A 19,248-nucleotide genomic window follows, 5' to 3' on the forward strand; every position below is an offset into this window, starting at 1 on the left:
ACCCCCCCACTGCCACCCGCTCCCCTCCCCCACTGCCACCCGCTCCCCACCCCCCCACTGCCACCCGCTCCCCTCCCCCACTGCCACCCGCTCCCCTCCCCCCACTGCCACCCGCTCCCCACCCCCACTGCCACCCGCTCCCCACCCCCACTGCCACCCGCTCCCCTCCCCCCACTGCCACCCGCTCCCCACCCCCACTGCCACCCGCTCCCCACCCCCACTGCCACCCGCTCCCCACCCCCACACTGCCACCCGCTCCCCACGTCCACTGCCACCCGCTCCCCTCCCCCCACTGCCACCCGCTCCCACCCCCACTGCCACCCACTCCCCTCCCCCATGCACTCCCCTCCCCCACACTGCCACACTCCCCCATGCTACCACACACACTCCCCTCCTCATGCTGTTGTGCACACTCCTCCCGCACACCCCAGCATACACACACTGCACACCCCTACACATTCACTCACTGACTTTTGTAGATATGCACTGAGACATGCACACTGCATGTGGCAGAGCGCATCTGAACACACCCACTCACTCTCGTGCACTCACACTGCAGCACACTCACAAACACGCAGCGCCAGGCTGTGCGCACTCACAAACACGCAGCGCCAGGCTGTGCGCACTCATAAACACGCACCGCCAGGCTGTGCGCACTCACAAACACGCAGCGCCAGGCTGTGCGCACTCACAAACACGCAGCGCCAGGCTGTGCGCACTCACAAACTCGCAGCGCCAGGCTGTGCGCACTCACAAACACGCAGCGCCAGGCTGTGCGCACTCACAAACACGTACCGCCAGGCTGTGCACATTCACAAACACGCAGCGCCAGGCTGTGCGCACTCACAAACACGCACCGCCAGGCTGTGCGCACTCACAAACACGCAGCGCCAGGCTGTGCGCACTCACAAACACGCAGCGCCAGGCTGTGCGCACTCACAAACACGCAGCGCCAGGCTGTGCGCACTCACAAACACGCAGCGCCAGGCTGTGCGCACTCACAAACACGCAGCGCCAGGCTGTGCGCACTCACAAACACGCAGCGCCAGGCTGTGCGCACTCACAAACACGCACCGCCAGGCTGTGCGCACTCACAAACACGCAGTGCCAGGCTGTGCGCACTCACAAACACGCAGCGCCAGGCTGTGCGCACTCACAAACACGCAGCGCCAGGCTGTGCGCACTCACAAACACGCAGTGCCAGGCTGTGCGCACTCACAAACACGCAGCGCCAGGCTGTGCACACTCACAAACACGTACCGCCAGGCTGTGCGCACTCACAAACACGCAGCGCCAGGCTGTGCGCACTCACAAACACGCAGCGCCAGGCTGTGCGCACTCACAAACATACCAACGTGGCACATACTTGAACATAAGAAAATAAGACCATAAGAGCGATCACACTGGGTCAGACCAAAGTCCATCCAGCCCAGTGTCCTGTCTGCCGACAGTGGCCAATGCCAGGTGCCCCAGAGGGGGCGAACAGAACAGGGAATCCTCCCGTAATCCCTCCCGCAGCAGAGGCTGAGACACCATTCCTACCCACTCTGGCTAATAGCCATTGATGAACCTACCCTCCATTCATTTATCTACAAAAGAAACAAAAGGAAGTTTTTCTTCACTCAGCGCACAGTCAACCTGTGGAACTCCTTGCCAGAGGACGTGGTGAAGGCCAGAACTTTAACAGGGTTCAAAAAAGAGTTACATAGATTCATGGAAATTAGGTCCATCAATGGCTATTAGCCAGGATGGGTAGCAATGGTGTCCCTAGTCTCTGTTTGTCTGCAAGTGGGAGATGGGAGGGATCACGTGAGGATTACCTGTTGTGATCCCTCTCTCTGGGACACCCGGCTTTGGCTACTGTCGGCAGACAGGACACTGGGCTAGACGGACCTTTGGTCTGACCCAGTCTGGCTGTTCTTATCTAGTTCTTTTTTGAACCCTGTTAAAGTCCTGGTCTTCACAATATCCTCAGGCAAGGAGTTCCACAGGTTGACTGCATGCTGCATAAAGAAAAACTTCCTTTTCTTTTTTTTAAACCTGCTACCTATTCATTTCATTTGCTGACCCCTAGTTCTTATATTATAGGAACAAGTAAATAACTGTTCCTTATTCACTTTTCCCACACCAGTCAGGATTTTATAAACCTGTCTCCTATCCCTCTCAGTCTCGTCTTTTCTATGCTGAAAAGATCAAGTATTTTTCATCTCCCTTCACATGGGACCCGTTCCACATCACAACGCCGTGCGCACTCTAGGGATGTTAACGAACAAGCATCTGTGTAAACGCTGGGATTTTTAGCTGTTACATGTTTACATGTCGGGGGTGGGGGAGGTAGAAGCACCAGCTTCCACCTGCCCTCTGCCCCCCGCTGCTGCCTCTGATAAAGAGGCAGCAGCGTGGGGGGCTGGAAGGCCTCCATGGAAGCCTATACCTGTGGGGAGCCAGCTTGAAAGCCACTTCCTGCATGTGCCATCTCCTGCCTGCCCCCCATTAAAGGGGGCTCCCCCTGAGCACCGGCTCCCTCCTGCCCCACCCTGCACTGCTGCCTCTGTGGGAAGCAGCAAGGGGGGAGGTAGGCAGCTCTGCGGGAGCAGGCACGCATGGACAGCTGGCTTAAAAGCCGGCTCCCCCTGGGCACTGGCCCCCACCTCTCCTCACTCTGCTGCCTCTGACACAGAGGCAGCAAGAGCGGAGGGGCGTGTAGTCATTCAGATGAACTGAGCACAACTACGTGTGGCCACCCCTAGCACACAGCTGTGCACACTCACACACAGCACAGTTGTGCACAGCTGCCCCCGGGTTGCACTCAGCACACGGCCGAGCACGCTTGCACACATCATACAGCCGAACCCCCCCTCACACGACTGTGCACACTCACACACAGCACAAAGTTGTGCACAGCCGCCCCCGGGTTGCACTCAGCACACGGCCGAGCGCGCTTGCACACATCATACAGCCGAACCCCCCTCACACGACTGTGCACACTCACACACAACACACAGTTGTGCACAGCCGCCCCCGGGTTGCACTCAGCACACGGCCGAGCGCGCTTGCACACATCATACAGCCAACCCCCCCCTCACACGACTGTGCACACACACACACAGCACACAGTTGTGCACAGCCGTCCCCGGGTTGCACTCAGCACACGGCCGAGCGCGCTTGCACACATCATACAGCCAACCCCCCCCTCACACGACTGTGCACACTTGCGCACACCCGGCCCCACTCACACTGCCTCGCCCCCGCACTGGCAGGGCTTGGTGGCAGGATGCACCTGGTCAGCCTAGCAGGATGCAGCCGGCCCTATCTGCTTCCGGCCTCTTCCTGCCTGCAGGGGGAGGGCGAGGGAGGGCAGATAGGGGTGCAGCAAACGGCCTCTTGTTGCAAACAGGATGCGCATGACAGAACCCCCCAGCAGGTGGCAGCCCCCCCCATGCCACCCTCGTGTATGGGGGCTCCTGGCTAAGGCCACGAAAACACCCAGGCCAGGAAGTCTGGGGCACAGAAGGTTAATGGAGAGACCCCCCCCCCTCACTAATTAGCAATACTCTTCATTATTCAGCCCAGCCCCCCCAGGGAACCCTTCAGAGCAGCGGGCGGGTGGGGGGCAGTTGTGGTCTGTGGCCAGACTGGCAGCTTTGGTTGTGCGGATGGAGGTGTGTCCTGGCTGGGTGTGTACAGGTGTGGTGGGGTGCACAGGGTGTCTGTTTCGGAGGGGTGTGCGTCAGGGGATGTAGCCCTGGTCCCCTGGTGTTACCTAGGACCAGGCCGGGGGCAGGGCACAAGGGCGACTGTCTCTCCACCCACCATCGTGGCCACAGGCTGCGGAGTCTGATGCCCCCCTCCTGGGCTCATCCTCTGTGGGGCACGGTGCTCTGCTGTGCACCCCCTGCCCATTTCCTTGTGCCTAGTAGGGGAGGGCAGGCGGGGGGGAGCTGTCCCTTGTGCCCAGTGGGGGAGGGCGGGTGGACGGAGCTGTCCCATGTGTCCAGTGGGGGGGAGGGCGGGCTGGGGGAGCTGTCCCATGTGTCCAGTGGGGGGGGAGGGCGGGCTGGGGGAGCTGTCCCATGTGTCCAGTGGGGGGGAGGCGGGCGGGCGGAGTTGTCCCAGGCTGGTGTGAGCCGTGCTCAGCTGCGACAGGCCAGGACAGCAGGGGTGGGCAGCTAACGGCCCCTGGGGGCTCTCTGTGCCGCCTTCGTTTACTGTTGCTCACACACAGGGTTGCCCGATTCTTCCGGGTTCCACCCGCCCGGGTGCCCCCCTGGGATTCCGAAAGTGGCCGGCCCCCACAGCCAGGGCCCGTGCGGGAAGAGGGGTGCTGACTGCACATGGCACTAGCCAGGCGCTCCCTCTGCAGCCCGTCACAGCGCTGCCACGGGTCAGCGGGCACAGCCCGCAGGTGCAGTGAGCAACGCTCCCCTGGCCCGCCAGGGTTGTGCCAATCTTGTGGCCCACTGAGATGGAGGAGGGACGCCCCCTAGCCTAGGCTGCCCATTGCTGCCACAGAAGCCCCCGCTCTGTGAGGGGAGGGGTCTCGCAGTCAGTGTGGGGTGCAGGGGGTCTTCTGGGAAGAGAACCATGTGGGTAAGGCTGGGCCATGCCTGCGGGGGTCAGTCATACCCTGCAGCAGAGCTGTCCCTGGCATGACGCCCTTTGCAAACAGTGCTTGGATTCCCCCTGGACCGAGTTGGGGGGCTGGGCCCCCGCAGCCCTAAGAGGCAGCCTTGCACCCTGCAGGCTCTCCCCATCTTATCCTTGGTCTGGGGCCCTGGGCCCAGCTGGCCCTTCCCTAGAGGATTCCAGCCCCCATCGGGAGTGGCTGTGGGCAGAACTGTCCCCCCTTGACCAAAAACTGGGAGACCCCCCCTCCCCCAGGGAGAGATGCCCCAAACCTGAGACCCACATCCCCAGCAGAAAGCCTCACTCTGGGGTCATAAGAACGGCCAGACTGGGGCAGACCAAAGGTCCATCCAGCCCAGTGTCCTGTCTGCCCACAGTGGCCAATGCCGGGTGTCCCAGAGGGAGGGAATCGAACAGGGAATGAGCAAGCGATGTCTCTCCTGCCGTCCATCTCCACCCTCCGACACACAGAGGCCAGGGACACCATTCCTCACCCAGCCTGGCTCATAGCCATTGATGGACTTAATCTCCATGAAGTTATCTAGTTCTCTTTTAAGCTCTGTTATGGTCTCAGCCTTCACAACCTCCTCCGGCGAGGAGTTCCACAGGTTGACTGTGCGCTGTGTGAAGAAGAACTTTCTTTTGTTTGTTTTAAACCTGCTGCCCATTAGTTTCATTGGGTGGCCCCTAGTTCTTATATTATGGGAACAAGTAAATAACGTTTCCTTATTCACTTTCTCCACCCCGCCCATGATTTTATAGACTCTAACCTATCCCCCCCTTAGCCTCCTCTTTTCCAAGCTGAGAAGTCCCAGTCTCTTTAATCTCCCCTCCTATGGGACCCGTTCCAAACCCCTCAGCATGTTAGTTGCCCTTCTCTGAACCTTTTCCGATGCCATCTTTTTGAGATGAGACCACATCTGTAGCAGTATTCCAGATGTGGGCGTACCATGGGTTTATATTAGGGCAATAAGAGATTCTCTGTCTTATTCTCTGTCCCTTTTTTAATGATTCCTAACATCCTGTTTGCTTTTTCGACTGCCGCTGCCCACTGCGTGGACGTCTTCAGAGAACTAGCCACCATGACTCCCAGATCTCTTTCCTGATTAGTTGTAGCGAAATTAGCCCCCATCAAGTCGGGGGCCTGGGAGCCGGGGCTCCTGGGTTCTATCCCCAGCTGGGGGAGGGATCTCGTGGCCAGGGCGATGGGGGTCCCCAAGCCAGCCCTGCGCTACGTTCAGCGGCTGCGCTGGCCTAGTTGCCCCACTGGGGGGCGGTGTTGCTCCTTCTACACAAGGCAGCCCCACAGCAGCTGGGCTCCGAGTGGAAACAGCTGGCTCCAAACCGCTGCAGTTTGGCCTGGGGCCACTGGGGGGCGCCCGGCGCAAGGCTGGGGATTTGCTCAGCTGCGAGCTGCCGCGCCTCCTGCTGGCTCCTTGCCGAAGCGGCACCCCGGGGCGCCCCGGCGTCCTTTCACTGCTGGGATGGATACAGCGACACTGGTATCTGGGGGCTCCGGGCTGCTCAGCTCCACCAGGGCCAGCTGGCGAGGCATGGGGGGTCATGCGCCCCCAGATTTGAATTGCTGAAGCGGGGTGCCCCCTCCCCTGGAGGACATGGGTTGCCTGTGCCCCCCAGTAGCCCAGACTGTGACCGCTGCTGTCCCGGTGTGTGACTCACGGGGAATCTGCCACTTCCTAGGGACATGCGTCGGGTGACAAATGACCCGCCTACTCACACTGAGTGCCTGAGCGGAGCGCGTCCGGCCGTGGGGTCTTGTTCTGCTTTTCTCCCCCGGCCCCCAGTAGCTTCGCCGGCGCGCTCTCCACGTCCCTGCTCCCTCTTCGAGGCACTCAGACGCCCCAACGCTGTACGGCTCTCGCTCTCCGGCCCTTGCCATGGCTCCTCTCTGCAGCCACTCTGACTTCCCAGCATCCTCCTTGGAACGCCAGTCGCCCCGTGCTGGGGGTCGGAGCCGAGGAATGACTGGAGTGGTCACTCACCCGCCTGGAATCACACGAGGGGCAGAAAAGCGGGTGCTGTTCGGTGTGTGGGCTGCCACCGCAGGGCGAGGGTCTACGCCAGAAACACGACAGCGCGACCCAGCACGATCATGAAGACGCGTCGGGGGGTGAAAGGCCCTGGGCTTAGCTCTGCTCCTACTCCCCCCTGGGGTTGGCAGAACCTCTCAAAGGGCCACCAGTTTCTGATGGAAGCCAGGTGCCTGCTCCAGCTAGATTCCTTCCTACCTGCACCTCAGCCCTTCCCTGCTGCATGGGGAGCCTGGCCTTTCCTGGGGGCTGGGCCTCAGCCCTCCCGCGGGATAGTCCCTGGATTCACCAGAGGGTAATTAATTCAGGGCAGAGGGCGGGTGTCTCTGAGGGATTACTCAGCTGCCACACACAACAACATCCTCTTGGCTCCGGGCAGGGGGACAGAAGGGCGAGGTGCTGAGCTGCCCCGGATCGTGGGTAAGGACCCCCCTTCCGGAGCCAGGCCACTGTCCTGAACTGGGTCAGTCTCTCTCCACTTGGCTGCTTCCAAGCGCCGGGTTCGGCCTTGATCTCTGCCTGGTTCTCTTTGAATCGGGAGGCCCTGTGTGACTGCGGGGAGGGGTGTGTCTGCCCCGCTGTGACCCCCCAGTGTGAGCTGTGCAGGTGGGGCACCACAACCCCCCTTTACTGCTGGGCAGTGCAGGCTGGGGGAGGGGACAGATCTCCTGCAGGGAGTGTGGGGGTGCTCTTTCACCCAGGCCCTGCAACACCAGGGGCCCACAAGGTTTCTCTCTTCAAACCCCCACATCCAAATCCTTTGGGGAGAGCGAGGCTTTGGCCACAAGATCCCACTCCCCTCCCGGAGCCAGGAATGGAACCCAGGAGTCCCGCCCCTCCCCCCCAGAGCTGGGGATAGAACCCAGGAGTCCCGCCCCTCCCCCCCAGAGCTGGGGATAGAACCCAGGAGTCCCGCCCCTCCCCCCCAGAGCTGGGGATAGAACCCAGGAGTCCCGGCCCCCCCCTCCCAGAGCTGGGGATAGAACCCAGGAGTCCTGCCCCCCCCCCCCCCCAGCGCCCGGGATAGAAGCTTGACCTCATGGCCCTCCCCAGCAGACCACCCGCCTCTCTTAAAATCCAGTGCGGGGGGAGGAGGCAGACGTGGGTCCGGGGCCCCTCTGCCTGGGTTTGCTTTGGGATTAACCATTGGGGGGCCCCCATGGGTACGCGGCCTTGACCTGCCTTGGCCTGAGACCCAGCCCTTCGGTGCCACAGCCGCATGTGTCTGACTCAGCCTGGGGCCAGCCTGGAGGAGCGGAGCAGGAGGCGGAGGGGGCCAGGCTCGGTTTCCAGGGTTCCCCGGGGAACCCAGACCAGACGGTCTCGATCTTTCCAGCACTAGGCCGATCCAGGGCTGGCTGCGTGGTTACAGCAGGGGGCTCTGGGAGGGGAGTGGGGTGTAGTGGCTAGAGCTGGGTAGCAGGGTCCCTCTCCAGAACTGCGTTTAGTCAGCGGGAATTCTCCCGGCGCTGACGCAGCCTCCCGGAGCCACCTTGGTTCCCTCCCTGCCAGCAGCTGGGGGGCGGGATCCTTGCTTGATCTTGCAGGAGCTGTGATATTCCGGGCTCGCGGCTTCCTATAAATAGCCAGGAAAGGCTGCAGCGCGCTTCAGACAGTGGCATAACGTCGCAGGGCATCTCACACGCGCCGTTCCACAGAGCTGCCTGGGAACGCAAGCCAGGAGCCCTGGCTCCCAGCCCCCCCCGTCCCGGCACCCCCCTGCTCTGACCACTAGGCCCCACTCCTTATGCCAGAGCCACTGACGGGGCCAAGAGTCCTGGCAAACTCCTGCCCACACTAACCTGCCTGGGTCACACTGGATGGCGGGGGGTGGGGTGGGGGGATTCCTTGCCATTTGGTAGTGCAAATCCCCGTGCACAGCTATCGTGCACAACAGCGGGCTCACTCAGAGGGGAGGGGAGGGCTCCTGGCTTCTCTCCCCAGCTCTGGGGAGGAGAGGGGTGTAGTGGTTACAGCAGGGGCACAGGGGTCAGGACCCAGGCTGGCAGCCTCTGGGAAAGTGGATCAGCTGGAGCTTGGAAGCTCATAGTGAAGGACCCTGGGCACTGGACGGAGTCTCCCAGCTGGGCCTCATGTCACCGGGGCAAGGCGCTGGGACAAGCTCCAGTGCCCCCATGACTCTGCTGGCATGGGCGTAGTTTGGGGGCATCCCTCCAATCGCTAATCTCAGACAGGTAATTGGCCCCGTGTGCAGCCCACTGGCCTGCCTGGAGCTGCCCCCCTGCCCTCCCTAAGTCAAACGACGCACTCTGGACTGACCTCTCGGGGTGCTGCAGCCACAGGGGTTCTGCCCCCAGCCGTGGCGTGTGGCCGTGCACTGTGCAAGCTCCCACCTGGCCCCCAGCTCTGCCGGGGCCCTCGCTCCCACTTTACAGCCCCCTGCTACTCCAGCCCTGGCTGCCCCCCGTCTGCCCTTAGCCCCGGGGTGCTCCTCAGTCCTGACCCACCGCCCTGCCATCCCAGCCCGGGGCTCCACCTGCATCCGCTCTGCAAGGCCCCTCGATCCTGGCCCACAACCCGCCGACTCTCCCAGTCCCGGACCGGTCCCTTTAGCTCCAGAGCTGTCGGGTGGGGCCAGGTGCAGCAGCCTGGCTTGTGTTTGGCTTCCTAATCAGCTGGGGCGTGACTGAAGGGTGCGCTGCAGTGTGACTGGAACTCCGGCTAGTTATGGGTCAGACATGTCACATGACTGCGGGGGGGGAGCTGTGGGTCATGGGGCAGCCGTTTCTCCATTACACTCTTAATAATCAACTTTGCGACTCGGAGCCTCTTCTGACACGTGCAGGGGGGAGGGAGCCCACAGCTGCCCCCCCCCGCTTCCTCCGGCACCCAAGTTCCCTTTTCAGGGCCTGATAAAATGTCCCTGTTGGCAGATCTTCCCCCGTTGCGTCGGGACGGCTCTCCGGCAGCACAGGGAGGGCTCCCCCGCAGCCGGCAGGAGCATCTGTGAGACCCCGACCGCGTCGGTGCCCGGCGGCGAAACCGACAAGCGTAAGTGACCCTCCTTTGCCAGCTTCCGGGCAGCAGCCCGGGGCCTCTCCCCAGCCGGTTTCCTTTGCATTTTCGGTCTCCTTCACCTGGTTTCCCCTCTTCCTGCTCAGCGACCGAGGCGCCTTGGCCTTGCTGCCGTGGGCCACCCCTCCTCAAAGCAAAGCTCCCGGCCGCAGCTGCAGTGTCCTGCCTGCTGCAGCAGCGCCGCTGTCTCCGGGTTTTAGCCACTGCCTCTCACCGTGGTATCTGGGCTCCTTCTGGGCTACAGCGGCGGCAGCTGCCAAGACCCTGGTGGGGTTAAATGGGGCTCCTGGCACGTTTCCCCTGCTTGGGACAGGCGTCTGTGAAATCTGCATTGGGCTGGAATGGTCCCGGCCGCCGGGCTGCGGGATTTTATGCCGGTGGAAATGTGGGGTGAGCTCTGGGGAGGGAGTGGCTCAGACAGGCTGGGGCTGCACGTTTCTGAGCCGGGGCCAGACAGGGAGCGACCCACAGATGTGGGGGGCTGGGAGATGACGTAGGGGAAGGACGCGAGGCTAAACGACGCACAACTCATGGCTTGTCCCATCCCTGCTCTCTGCTATTTCCTGCCCCTCTTGACACTATTTGGCTGCAGGATCTTCAGACCTAGGGCCAGTCTCTCTGCCAGGGGTCTGTGCGGCGCCTGGCACAACGGGGCCCCGATCCCGGCCGGGGTCTGTGCGGCGCCTGGCACAACGGGGCCCCGATCCCGGCCGGGGTCTGTGCGGCACCTGGCACAACGGGGCCCCGATCCCGGCCGGGGTCTGTGCGGCGCCTGGCACAACGGGGCCCCGATCCCGGCCGGGGTCTGTGCGGCGCCTGGCACAACGGGGCCCCGATCCCGGCCGGGGTCTGTGCGGCGCCTGGCACAACGGGGCCCCGATCCCGGCCGGGGTCTGTGCGGTACCTGGCACAACGGGGCCCCGATCCCGGCCGGGGTCTGTGCGGCGCCTGGCACAACGGGGCCCCGATCCCGGCCGGGGTCTGTGCGGCGCCTGGCACAACGGGGCCCCGATCCCGGCCGGGGTCTGTGCGGCGCCTGGCACAACGGGGCCCCGATCCCGGCCGGGGTCTGTGCGGCGCCTGGCACAACGGGGCCCCGATCCCGGCCGGGGTCTGTGCGGCGCCTGGCACAACGGGGCCCCGATCCCGGCCGGGGTCTGTGCGGCACCTGGCACAACGGGGCCCCGATCCCGGCCGGGGTCTGTGCTGCGCCTGGCACAACGGGGCCCCGATCCCGGCCGGGGTCTGTGCTGCGCCTGGCACAACGGGGCCCCGATCCCGGCCGGGGTCTGTGCTGCGCCTGGCACAACGGGGCCCCGATCCCGGCCGGGGTCTGTGCGGCACCTGGCACAACGGGGCCCCGATCCCGGCCGGGGTCTGTGCTGCGCCTGGCACAAGGGGGCCCCGATCCCGGCCGGGGTCTGTGCTGCGCCTGGCACAACGGGGCCCCGATCCCGGCCGGGGTCTGTGCGGCGCCTGGCACAACGGGGCCCCGATCCCGGCCGGGGTCTGTGCGGCACCTGGCACAACGGGGCCCCGATCCCGGCCGGGGTCTGTGCGGCGCCTGGCACAACGGGGCCCCGATCCCGGCCGGGGTCTGTGCGGCACCTGGCACAACGGGGCCCCGATCCCGGCCGGGGTCTGTGCGGCGCCTGGCACAACGGGGCCCCGATCCCGGCCGGGGTCTGTGCGGCGCCTGGCACAACGGGGCCCCGATCCCGGCCGGGGTCTGTGCGGCGCCTGGCACAACGGGGCCCCGATCCCGGCCGGGGTCTGTGCGGCGCCTGGCACAACGGGGCCCCGATCCCGGCCGGGGTCTGTGCTGCGCCTGGCACAACGGGGCCCCGATCCCGGCCGGGGTCTGTGCGGTACCTGGCACAACGGGGCCCCGATCCCGGCCGGGGTCTGTGCGGCGCCTGGCACAACGGGGCCCCGATCCCGGCTGGGGTCTGTGCGGCGCCTGGCACAACGGGGCCCCGATCCCGGCCGGGGTCTGTGCGGTACCTGGCACAACGGGGCCCCGATCCCGGCCGGGGTCTGTGCGGCGCCTGGCACAACGGGGCCCTGATCCCGGCCGGGGTCTGTGCGGCGCCTGGCACAACGGGGCCCCGATCCCGGCTGGGGTCTGTGCGGTACCTGGCACAACGGGGCCCCGATCCCGGCCGGGGTCTGTGCGGCGCCTGGCACAACGGGGCCCCGATCCCGGCCGGGGTCTGTGCGGCGCCTGGCACAACGGGGCCCCGATCCCGGCCGGGGTCTGTGCGGCGCCTGGCACAACGGGGCCCCGATCCCAGCTGGGGTCTGTGCGGCACCTGGCACAACGGGGCCCCGATCCCGGCCGGGGTCTGTGCGGCACCTGGCACAACGGGGCCCCGATCCCGGCCGGGGTCTGTGCGGCGCCTGGCACAACGGGGGTCCTGACAAGTGCCTGTTGATAGCTTTTGGGCGCTGGCTCCTGGAGCTGCCAGGCGCCCTGGACAGCTGAGCACCCGGCTGTTGTCTCTGGGCTGTGTGCACTCTCACCCTCTGTCTCCCGAAGCCTTGGGGCAGGGTCTGAACAAGGGCTGGGCGGCTCAAACCAGCCATTCCCACCCTCCTTTCACCATCTCCTCTTGTGCCTGCTCTTGCTGCTTGGGGGAGGGTGGTGCCTGCAGGATGCTTCCCAGTGAGCTGGGCAGGTTGAGCTGAAATCAGGGTGGGCGGCCTGGGGGTCAGGGGGGTTTCACTTGGTTCACTGTGTGATTTGAACTGGTTTAGTGACACTGGTCCAAGGCCCAGTGTGGACAGCCCCTGCCCAGCCGAGCATGCCGCCAAGACCCTGACTAGGAGGGAGGGACTTGGCCAAGGCAGCGCAGTGAGTCAGTGGCACAGCTGGGACCAGAACCCCCCCCCGGCTGCCGACACTAGAGTGGTGTTGAGAATCCAGGAGTCCGGGCTCCCTGCCCCGTGTTCTAATGAGTGAAACACTCCCCCTCGGGAGTCCCGGCTCATCCCTAGTTCTAGCCCCTGCCTCCCTTGTGGAGAGGGGCTCAGAGCAGAGCGTCTCCTGTGGCTGCATCTCCCCCTGTTCCCCACAGATGGCGGGTTACCTGTGTCTCTCCGTGCTCCTCCTGGCGGCTCTGCCAACTCCCTACGCCAGCCCGCTCTCCACCGGCTCCTCCCTGCGCTTCATCGCCTTGGGGGACTGGGGCGGGGTGTCCAATCCCCCCTTCCACACGCCGCGCGAGGTGGCCACGGCCAAGGAGATGGGCCGCACGGTGGCAGCGCTGGGCGCGGACTTCATCCTGTCCCTCGGCGACAACTTCTACTACAACGGGGTGCAGGACGTCAACGACAAGAGGTTCCAGGTAGAGTCTTTGGAGTCCCTGCCCAATACTCAGGGACCGGGATCCAGCCCGTGTTTATGCCGAGATCCCTGTGCTGGGATGCGGCTGCCTCTGGGGTGGGGCAGGGGGGCTGTTTAAGGGCACACAACACGTGAGTACAAGCCAGGGAGTTTTCTATCTCCCCTGGAACCTGCAGGATGAACCTCCGGCCGAGAAATCCCTCTGCTTCCCCCCCCCCCAATTCCAGGGTGTCACGCCATTGCTGTAGCCTCTTTACTGGAGATGGCGTCCCCGTGTGGTCCTGGAGGGATGCACAGCACACGGGCCCCCAGCTAGCACGAGCCCCCTGGCTGCCGTGCTGGACACAGGCACGCTGGGGGGTACAGCACCATTATGGCTCGTGAGGGGCAAAGAGCTTCATGGCTCCCCCTCCCAGCTGGGTTCCAGCCAGCTCCCTCTCCCAGCCTGGGGCGGCCAGTGCGTGCGGGTGGGGAGGAGGGGGAGGTCGGCAGGCGCGGCTCCCCCACTGGGGAAGGGTGACGGTGGTCTCTGCCGTCTCCTCACTCCTGCCAGGAAACCTTTGAGAACGTGTTCAAGGCGCAGCCGCTGCGCAAGGTGCCATGGTACGTGCTGGCCGGGAACCACGACCACTCGGGGAACGTCTCTGCTCAGATCGCCTACAGCAAGGTCTCCAAGCGCTGGTAAGGGCCCCGCACACGCCTCCTGCACCCTGCTGTCTCGGGGCCCAACCCGGGCCCCTGCCATAGCCTGCCTGTGGCCTTCCGTTCTGCCCCACAGCCCCCTCCGGGCCTGGCCCTGGGCTCCCCCAGCTCCGCCAGCGCCTCTCCCTCCTGCCCGCCCTGCAGCCCCTACTAGACCAGCCTGCCCCCCCGTCCCAGCACCCCTCGCTCCCGCCCTGCAGCCCCTACTAGACCAGTCTGCCCCCCCGTCCCAGCACCCCTCGCTCCCGCCCTGCAGCCCCTACTAGACCAGCCTGCCCCCCCGTCCCAGCACCCCTCGCTCCCACCCTGCAGCCCCTACTAGACCAGCCTGCCCCCCGTCCCAGCACCCCTCGCTCCCGCCCTGCAGCTCCTGCTAGACCAGCCTGCCCCCCCGTCCCAGCACCCCTTGCTCCCGCCCTGCAGCTCCTGCTAGACCAGCCTGCCCCCCGTACCAGCACCCCTCACTCCCGCCCTGCAGCCCCTACTAGACCGGCCTGCCCCCCGTACCAGCACCCCTCGCTCCCGCCCTGCAGCCCCTGCTAGATCAACCTGCCCCCCGGCCAGGCTCCCCATCCCAGTACCCCTTGCTCCCGCCCTGCAGCCCCTGCTAGATCAACCTGCCCCCCGGCCAGGCTCCCCATCCCAGTACCCCTTGCTCCCGCCCTGCAGCCCCTGCTAGATCAACCTGCCCCCCGGCCAGGCTCCCCATCCCAGCACCCCTTGCTCCCGCCCTGCAGCCCCTGCTAGACCAGCCCTGCCCCCCCACCCCGGCTGAAGTCCCTCACTCTTGCTGATTCAGGCGACTGGGGGGGGGGTGCAGATCAGCTCTAGTTTACCTTCGACCCCTCTGTTCCGTAGGAACTTCCCCAACTACCACTACTCCCTGAAGTTCAAGGTCCCCAAGAGCAACGCCACGGTGGCCCTCCTCATGATCGACACCGTCACCCTGTGCGGGAACTCGGACGACTTCCAGAGCCAGCAGCCCCAGCAGCCCCGGGATGTAGGGCTGGCCCGAAGCCAGCTGGCCTGGCTCCGTAAGCAGATGGCAGCTTCCCGGGACGACTACCTGCTGGTCGCCGGCCACTACCCGGTGTGGTCAGTGGCGGAGCACGGCCCCACCCACTGCCTGGTGAAGTACCTGCAGCCGCTGCTGCTCAAGTACAAGGCCACTGCCTACCTGTGTGGCCATGATCACAACCTGCAGGTGAGGGGGAGAGGGGCGCTGGGCTAGGGGCCCCACTCTGGGCTCCCCTGCTGACCCGCTGCACCCTGCCCCAGCCACCCTGGGCCACACTGCCGGAAGGCAACAGCAAAACTGGGACTAGAACCCAGGAGTCCTGGCTCCCAACCAACGTTCCTTTTCCATGTATATTCTTTTCCGTGTATGTGCGGATTTTTTTCCCATCCATGCGCGGAATAATATTTTCCATGTGCACTGAGGCATGTGAGACTGTGCACCACCAGCAGAACAAAAGAGCCCTAGCGGTGGGTGCTCAGTTGGGCGGGATTGGACTCTCTCCTGAGCGGCCGCACAAGCGCCTGGCTTACAGGGAATGCTGCTCCCAGCCCCTCTGCGCTAACCCCGAGACCCCACCCCCTCCCAAAGCTGGGAACAGGAGTCCTGGTGCCCAGCCCCCTAGAGCAGCATTTCTCAATCTTTTTTTTATAAAGTACCCCTTTTCAAAAAAAAAGAAAAAAAAAAAAAGAAGAAGATAAGTCCCCCCAGTACCTACAGTTTCAGACAAACCATTTTTTTCTACCATTGCAACACATTTGTTTAAACAACTTAATTGTAGCTGGGCGGGCGATGACATTTTTGGGTGAAAAAAGTACAAAAATAATAAAACGCTGTAACACAAAGTAGAACGTCAGTTTTCTCCAAATATCAGGTGTATTGAGGTACCCCCCCTGACTTCTCTCGAATCCCCCTAAGGGTACTCGTACCATTGGCTGAGAAACACTCTCCTCCTTCTAGATCCAGGACTAGAACCCAGCTAGACGCGGCTAATACTCTCCCCATCCACACCCACTAGATCCCAAACAGGGAGATTTCAGTCCCCTCCCCGTGAGAGCCAGGCTCCTCTGGCTCCCGCCCCCAGCAACCCCACCCACCCCTCTCCAGAGAACAGCTCCAGCAGATGCTGTGCTGGGCCCACCGGCGGGGGTGCCAGCTTGCAACGTGCTGTCCTACCACGGAGCAGCCCTGGGTGCACACTCCTTGCTCACCCGGGTGCCGGCATGCTGGCTGTGGGACAGGCATGGAGGGGGAGGGGGTACTCAGGCAGCAGGGGCGCAGATCTGTTGTAACCCCCCTGTCTCTGATCAGTACCTGCAGGACAAGGCCGGCGTGGGCTACGTGCTGAGTGGGGCCGGCAACTTCATGGAGAACTCGCGGAAGCACTTCCACCAGGTGCCCGCGGGCTTCCTGCGCTTCTTCTACGCCGCGCCGGCGTCCCTGGGCGGCTTCGCCTACGTGGAGATCGACGGCAAGGAGATGAGTGTCACCTACATTGAAGCCAGCGGCAAGTCCCTCTACAAGACCTCCCTCCCCCGGAGGAGCCACCTCTGAGCCCCTGCCCGTGGATCTAGGAGGGCACAGCGGGTGGGGCGGCTCGGAGCTCCCTGCCTTTTCGTTTGGCACCGAGGGAAAGGCTGCTCCAGGCACTGCAGCTGTCTGATTTGTAAGGCTTCTGCAGCCGACCTCTGGGGGAACCGTCCCCTCACGCCCTGTAGCCCCCTGAAATACCCTCCCAGGCTTTGCAAACATCCTCTCCTGTCTGCACTCGCTGGCTGGAGAAGGGCCCCCCCTTTGTTGCTTGATCCCCCCTTCCCACCTCAATAGATCGCTTTAGATTCCAGCCCCTTGATCCCCCTCGAAACGCTGCCCCCCTCCTTCTGAAAACTCTGTGTCTCGGCCCCTTTGTGGAGGCGGGGGTGACCCGTCGGGTCTGTGCACTGCCCACAGCCCCCGGAAGCTGTCCCTGTGCCTCTACCTGCTGCCCACACATCTCCCTGCCCGGCGCGGGGAGGGCAGAGCGTTCCGACTACACTGGGTTAGTTGTGGGACGAGGTCTCCTCCCCTCGTCGTTCTCCACCCCGCTCCTAGGTGTGGCCCCTGGCTGCTGTGGGGGGAGGGTATCTGCAACGCTTTCCCAGGGCCAGGCAAGCTGGCCGCATGGCTCCAAAGCAGAGCTGGGTTTGAGGACTATGGCACGGTATTGCCTGGCGTGACCTTGTCGCTGTCTCTCTGGGCACCAGCTCCCCGCCTCTAAAACGGGGCTAAGCCCCTTCCCTGCTCCCTGCTCTGTGACTCTCAATTCCTCGGGGATCTCTACAGCTACTGCAACAAAAGTCCCTACCCACGGCTCTCTCAGGTGAGCTGCTCCCTGGTCTTGCCACCTGGAAGTGCTATGAACTCCCTTCTCTCGGGAACAAAATCCTCAGCCACGTGCCATGCAGTTGGGAAGCTGATTTTTATGGTGTTGCTCCTGGCAGGCCAGTAAACTGAGTTGTGCCGGAAGAGGCCTCAGCACTGCTCAAATCCAGCATGGCTTTGAGTTGTTTGTTTTTAACCCTCAGATACTGACTGGTCCAGGGGGTTTGCTCCCAGTTTAAATGTAAAACGGTGTGTGTGTGTGTGTGCCTCTGCGTGCGTGTGTGCGATCCCCACGTCTGTCAGACTTGTAAGCTCTGGAGAAACTTCTTTACACGATGCAGCATAGCACCTGTGATCTGCTCCCTGAATCTGCCTTGAAGGGAGCAGACTCTTGTACGTGAGTTTCTTGTGATTATTTTCAGTAAATTATGCTGGGAAAAGCAATGTTGGTTTTCTCTCCACATACCTTGGGCACGATGACACGACATTTGGGAAACAGAGGGGCAAGTTGGGACGGACGGCTGCAGAGTTCTGCCAACGCCCCTCCTTCCCAAAGTGCAGCCCCCTGCTACCCTGGCTCTAGGTTCAAACACTCAGAGCTCTGCTAGTGTCACACTCAAATAATCCTGACCCACGGCCTCTTGCTAGCTCAGCCCTGGCTCTCCCACTGCCCTGCGAATGTGGATGGGGTCATGTGCTTTTGTGGGCACAACCCACTTCTTCAGATGAATGGAGAAGTCTCCCAATCAGGTCCAGAAATGATGAGCCATATGAGGGTTTTGGGATGTGCAGGGATGGCATTTTCACACTTCATAGCCTAGCCTTCTCCCTCCCCCACACCTCCTGAGCTGGAAGCTGCTTGCCTGACCAGATCCCTTCTCATTGGTGCTTCCAATCGCTACCACATTTTCCTTGGCAAACAGACACCTACAATGAGGGCACCTACTGAAAGAACCTTAACCCCAGCAGGTGGTTGAGGAAAGAACATACGGAAACACCCCATGGATCAGTAGCTGGGAACCACATCAGGGAAGAAAGAAGGCTGCCTCCCCATCTTTAACACCCCCACTTTTGCTTCTCCACAAGGGCATGCCCCACAGACCCCCAGTCTCCAAAGTCTGTCCTGTACTCTGTCCCCAGCACTCGAATATGAACAGAAAAGTTTCTCTAATTAAAGGAGGAGGGGTTTTCTGGGATGTAAGGAAGAGATTTGAACGCAAGTTTCAACCTGAGCAGATGAACATGAGTGCTCCCAGATGTTTTTAACTTGAGCGGATATTGTTTTGTACAAGATAGACTCCAATTCAAACAGGGATTCATTCAGGGCTGTTCTCTGGCCTGTCTTAAACAGGAGGGCAACTCTTTTTAGCTTAAGAGTGGGAACAGGTTTAGGTGAAACCAAAATAAGTCACGTTTAAATCCCAAATCAGCCACGTTTAAATCCCAAATCAGCATCCTCCCAGAATCCAAGGTGTTTGCTCCAATTTAACTATATTGGACATCCGTGCCAGTGTAGACGCTCTCTTGTGCAAGAAAGCTCCGATGGCCATTTTAGCCCCTGGCTTTCTTGCGCAAGAAATCAACTTGGCTGTCTACACTGGCCCTCTTGCGCAAGAGGGTTTATCCCTGAGCGGGAGCGTCAGAGTATTTACGCAAGAACCACTGATTTTGTACAGTACAAAGTCAGTGTTCTTGCGCAAATACTCGCGGCCAGTGTAGACAGGCGGCAAGATTTTGCACAAAAGCATCCGTCTTAGTGTGTTACCACAGCATCTAGGAGCCCCAGTTACAGCCCAGAACCTGAGGTTGCTACAGGTGGCACACATATCCAATTAAAAACTGGTCTTTGTTCCAAAGTGCTTCTAATCTAATTATAAAATAGGTGAGAGCAGGTAGATACAGCACAAGGAAGCCATACTGGTCAGCAGCTGCCTAACTTTTGTCAAGGTTTTTGCAAGGGGCTGCAGGGGAGAAAGCATAAAGATACTTGTTTGAAAACTGGTGCAATTGTCCCTATGTCACAAAATGTTTGCATGCAAAAAATCCCCCCTCCCCCAGGCAAGTTCATCTTTGTGGACAGGCAAGCCCTCCTGCTGGCAACAAGTTGTTTA

General features: G+C 62.4%; 2 protein-coding genes across 2 annotated transcripts in view; one reads left to right on the forward strand and one right to left on the reverse strand.

Annotated features, from left to right (window-relative positions):
* Window positions 1-6,648, reverse strand: part of LYL1 (LYL1 basic helix-loop-helix family member) — a 30,032-nt gene extending 23,384 nt beyond the window's left edge. The window contains exon 1 of the mRNA XM_089774610.1: window positions 6,365-6,648. The gene's annotated coding sequence lies outside the window, so the exon portion shown is untranslated. The remainder of the gene's footprint in view (window positions 1-6,364) is intronic.
* A 371-nt stretch (window positions 6,649-7,019) lies between these two features.
* ACP5 (acid phosphatase 5, tartrate resistant) lies at window positions 7,020-17,581 on the forward strand. Its single transcript, XM_075902354.2, has 6 exons — window positions 7,020-7,097; window positions 9,572-9,689; window positions 12,791-13,060; window positions 13,613-13,740; window positions 14,620-14,965; window positions 16,088-17,581. Exons 3-6 carry the CDS (start codon window positions 12,791-12,793, stop codon window positions 16,328-16,330), a joined length of 987 nt encoding a protein of 328 aa, XP_075758469.2. The 5' UTR covers window positions 7,020-7,097; window positions 9,572-9,689; the 3' UTR covers window positions 16,331-17,581.
* Window positions 17,582-19,248: the final 1,667 nt, after the last annotated feature.

The sequence above is a fragment of the Pelodiscus sinensis genome, chromosome 31 (genome assembly GCF_052426305.1).
Source record: "Pelodiscus sinensis isolate ZL-2025 chromosome 31, ASM5242630v1, whole genome shotgun sequence".
Lineage (NCBI taxonomy): Eukaryota > Metazoa > Chordata > Testudines > Trionychidae > Pelodiscus > Pelodiscus sinensis.

Excerpts from the sequence above, each read along its gene's own strand:
- ACP5 (XM_075902354.2), top strand. The coding sequence starts at position 12,791 with ATGGCGGGTTACCTGTGTCTCTCCGTGCTCCTCCTGGCGGCTCTGCCA. Across the intron at positions 13,061-13,612 it reads TCAACGACAAGAGGTTCCAG|GAAACCTTTGAGAACGTGTT; the intron begins GTAGAGTCTTTG and ends CACTCCTGCCAG. Across the intron at positions 14,966-16,087 it reads GCCATGATCACAACCTGCAG|TACCTGCAGGACAAGGCCGG; the intron begins GTGAGGGGGAGA and ends GTCTCTGATCAG.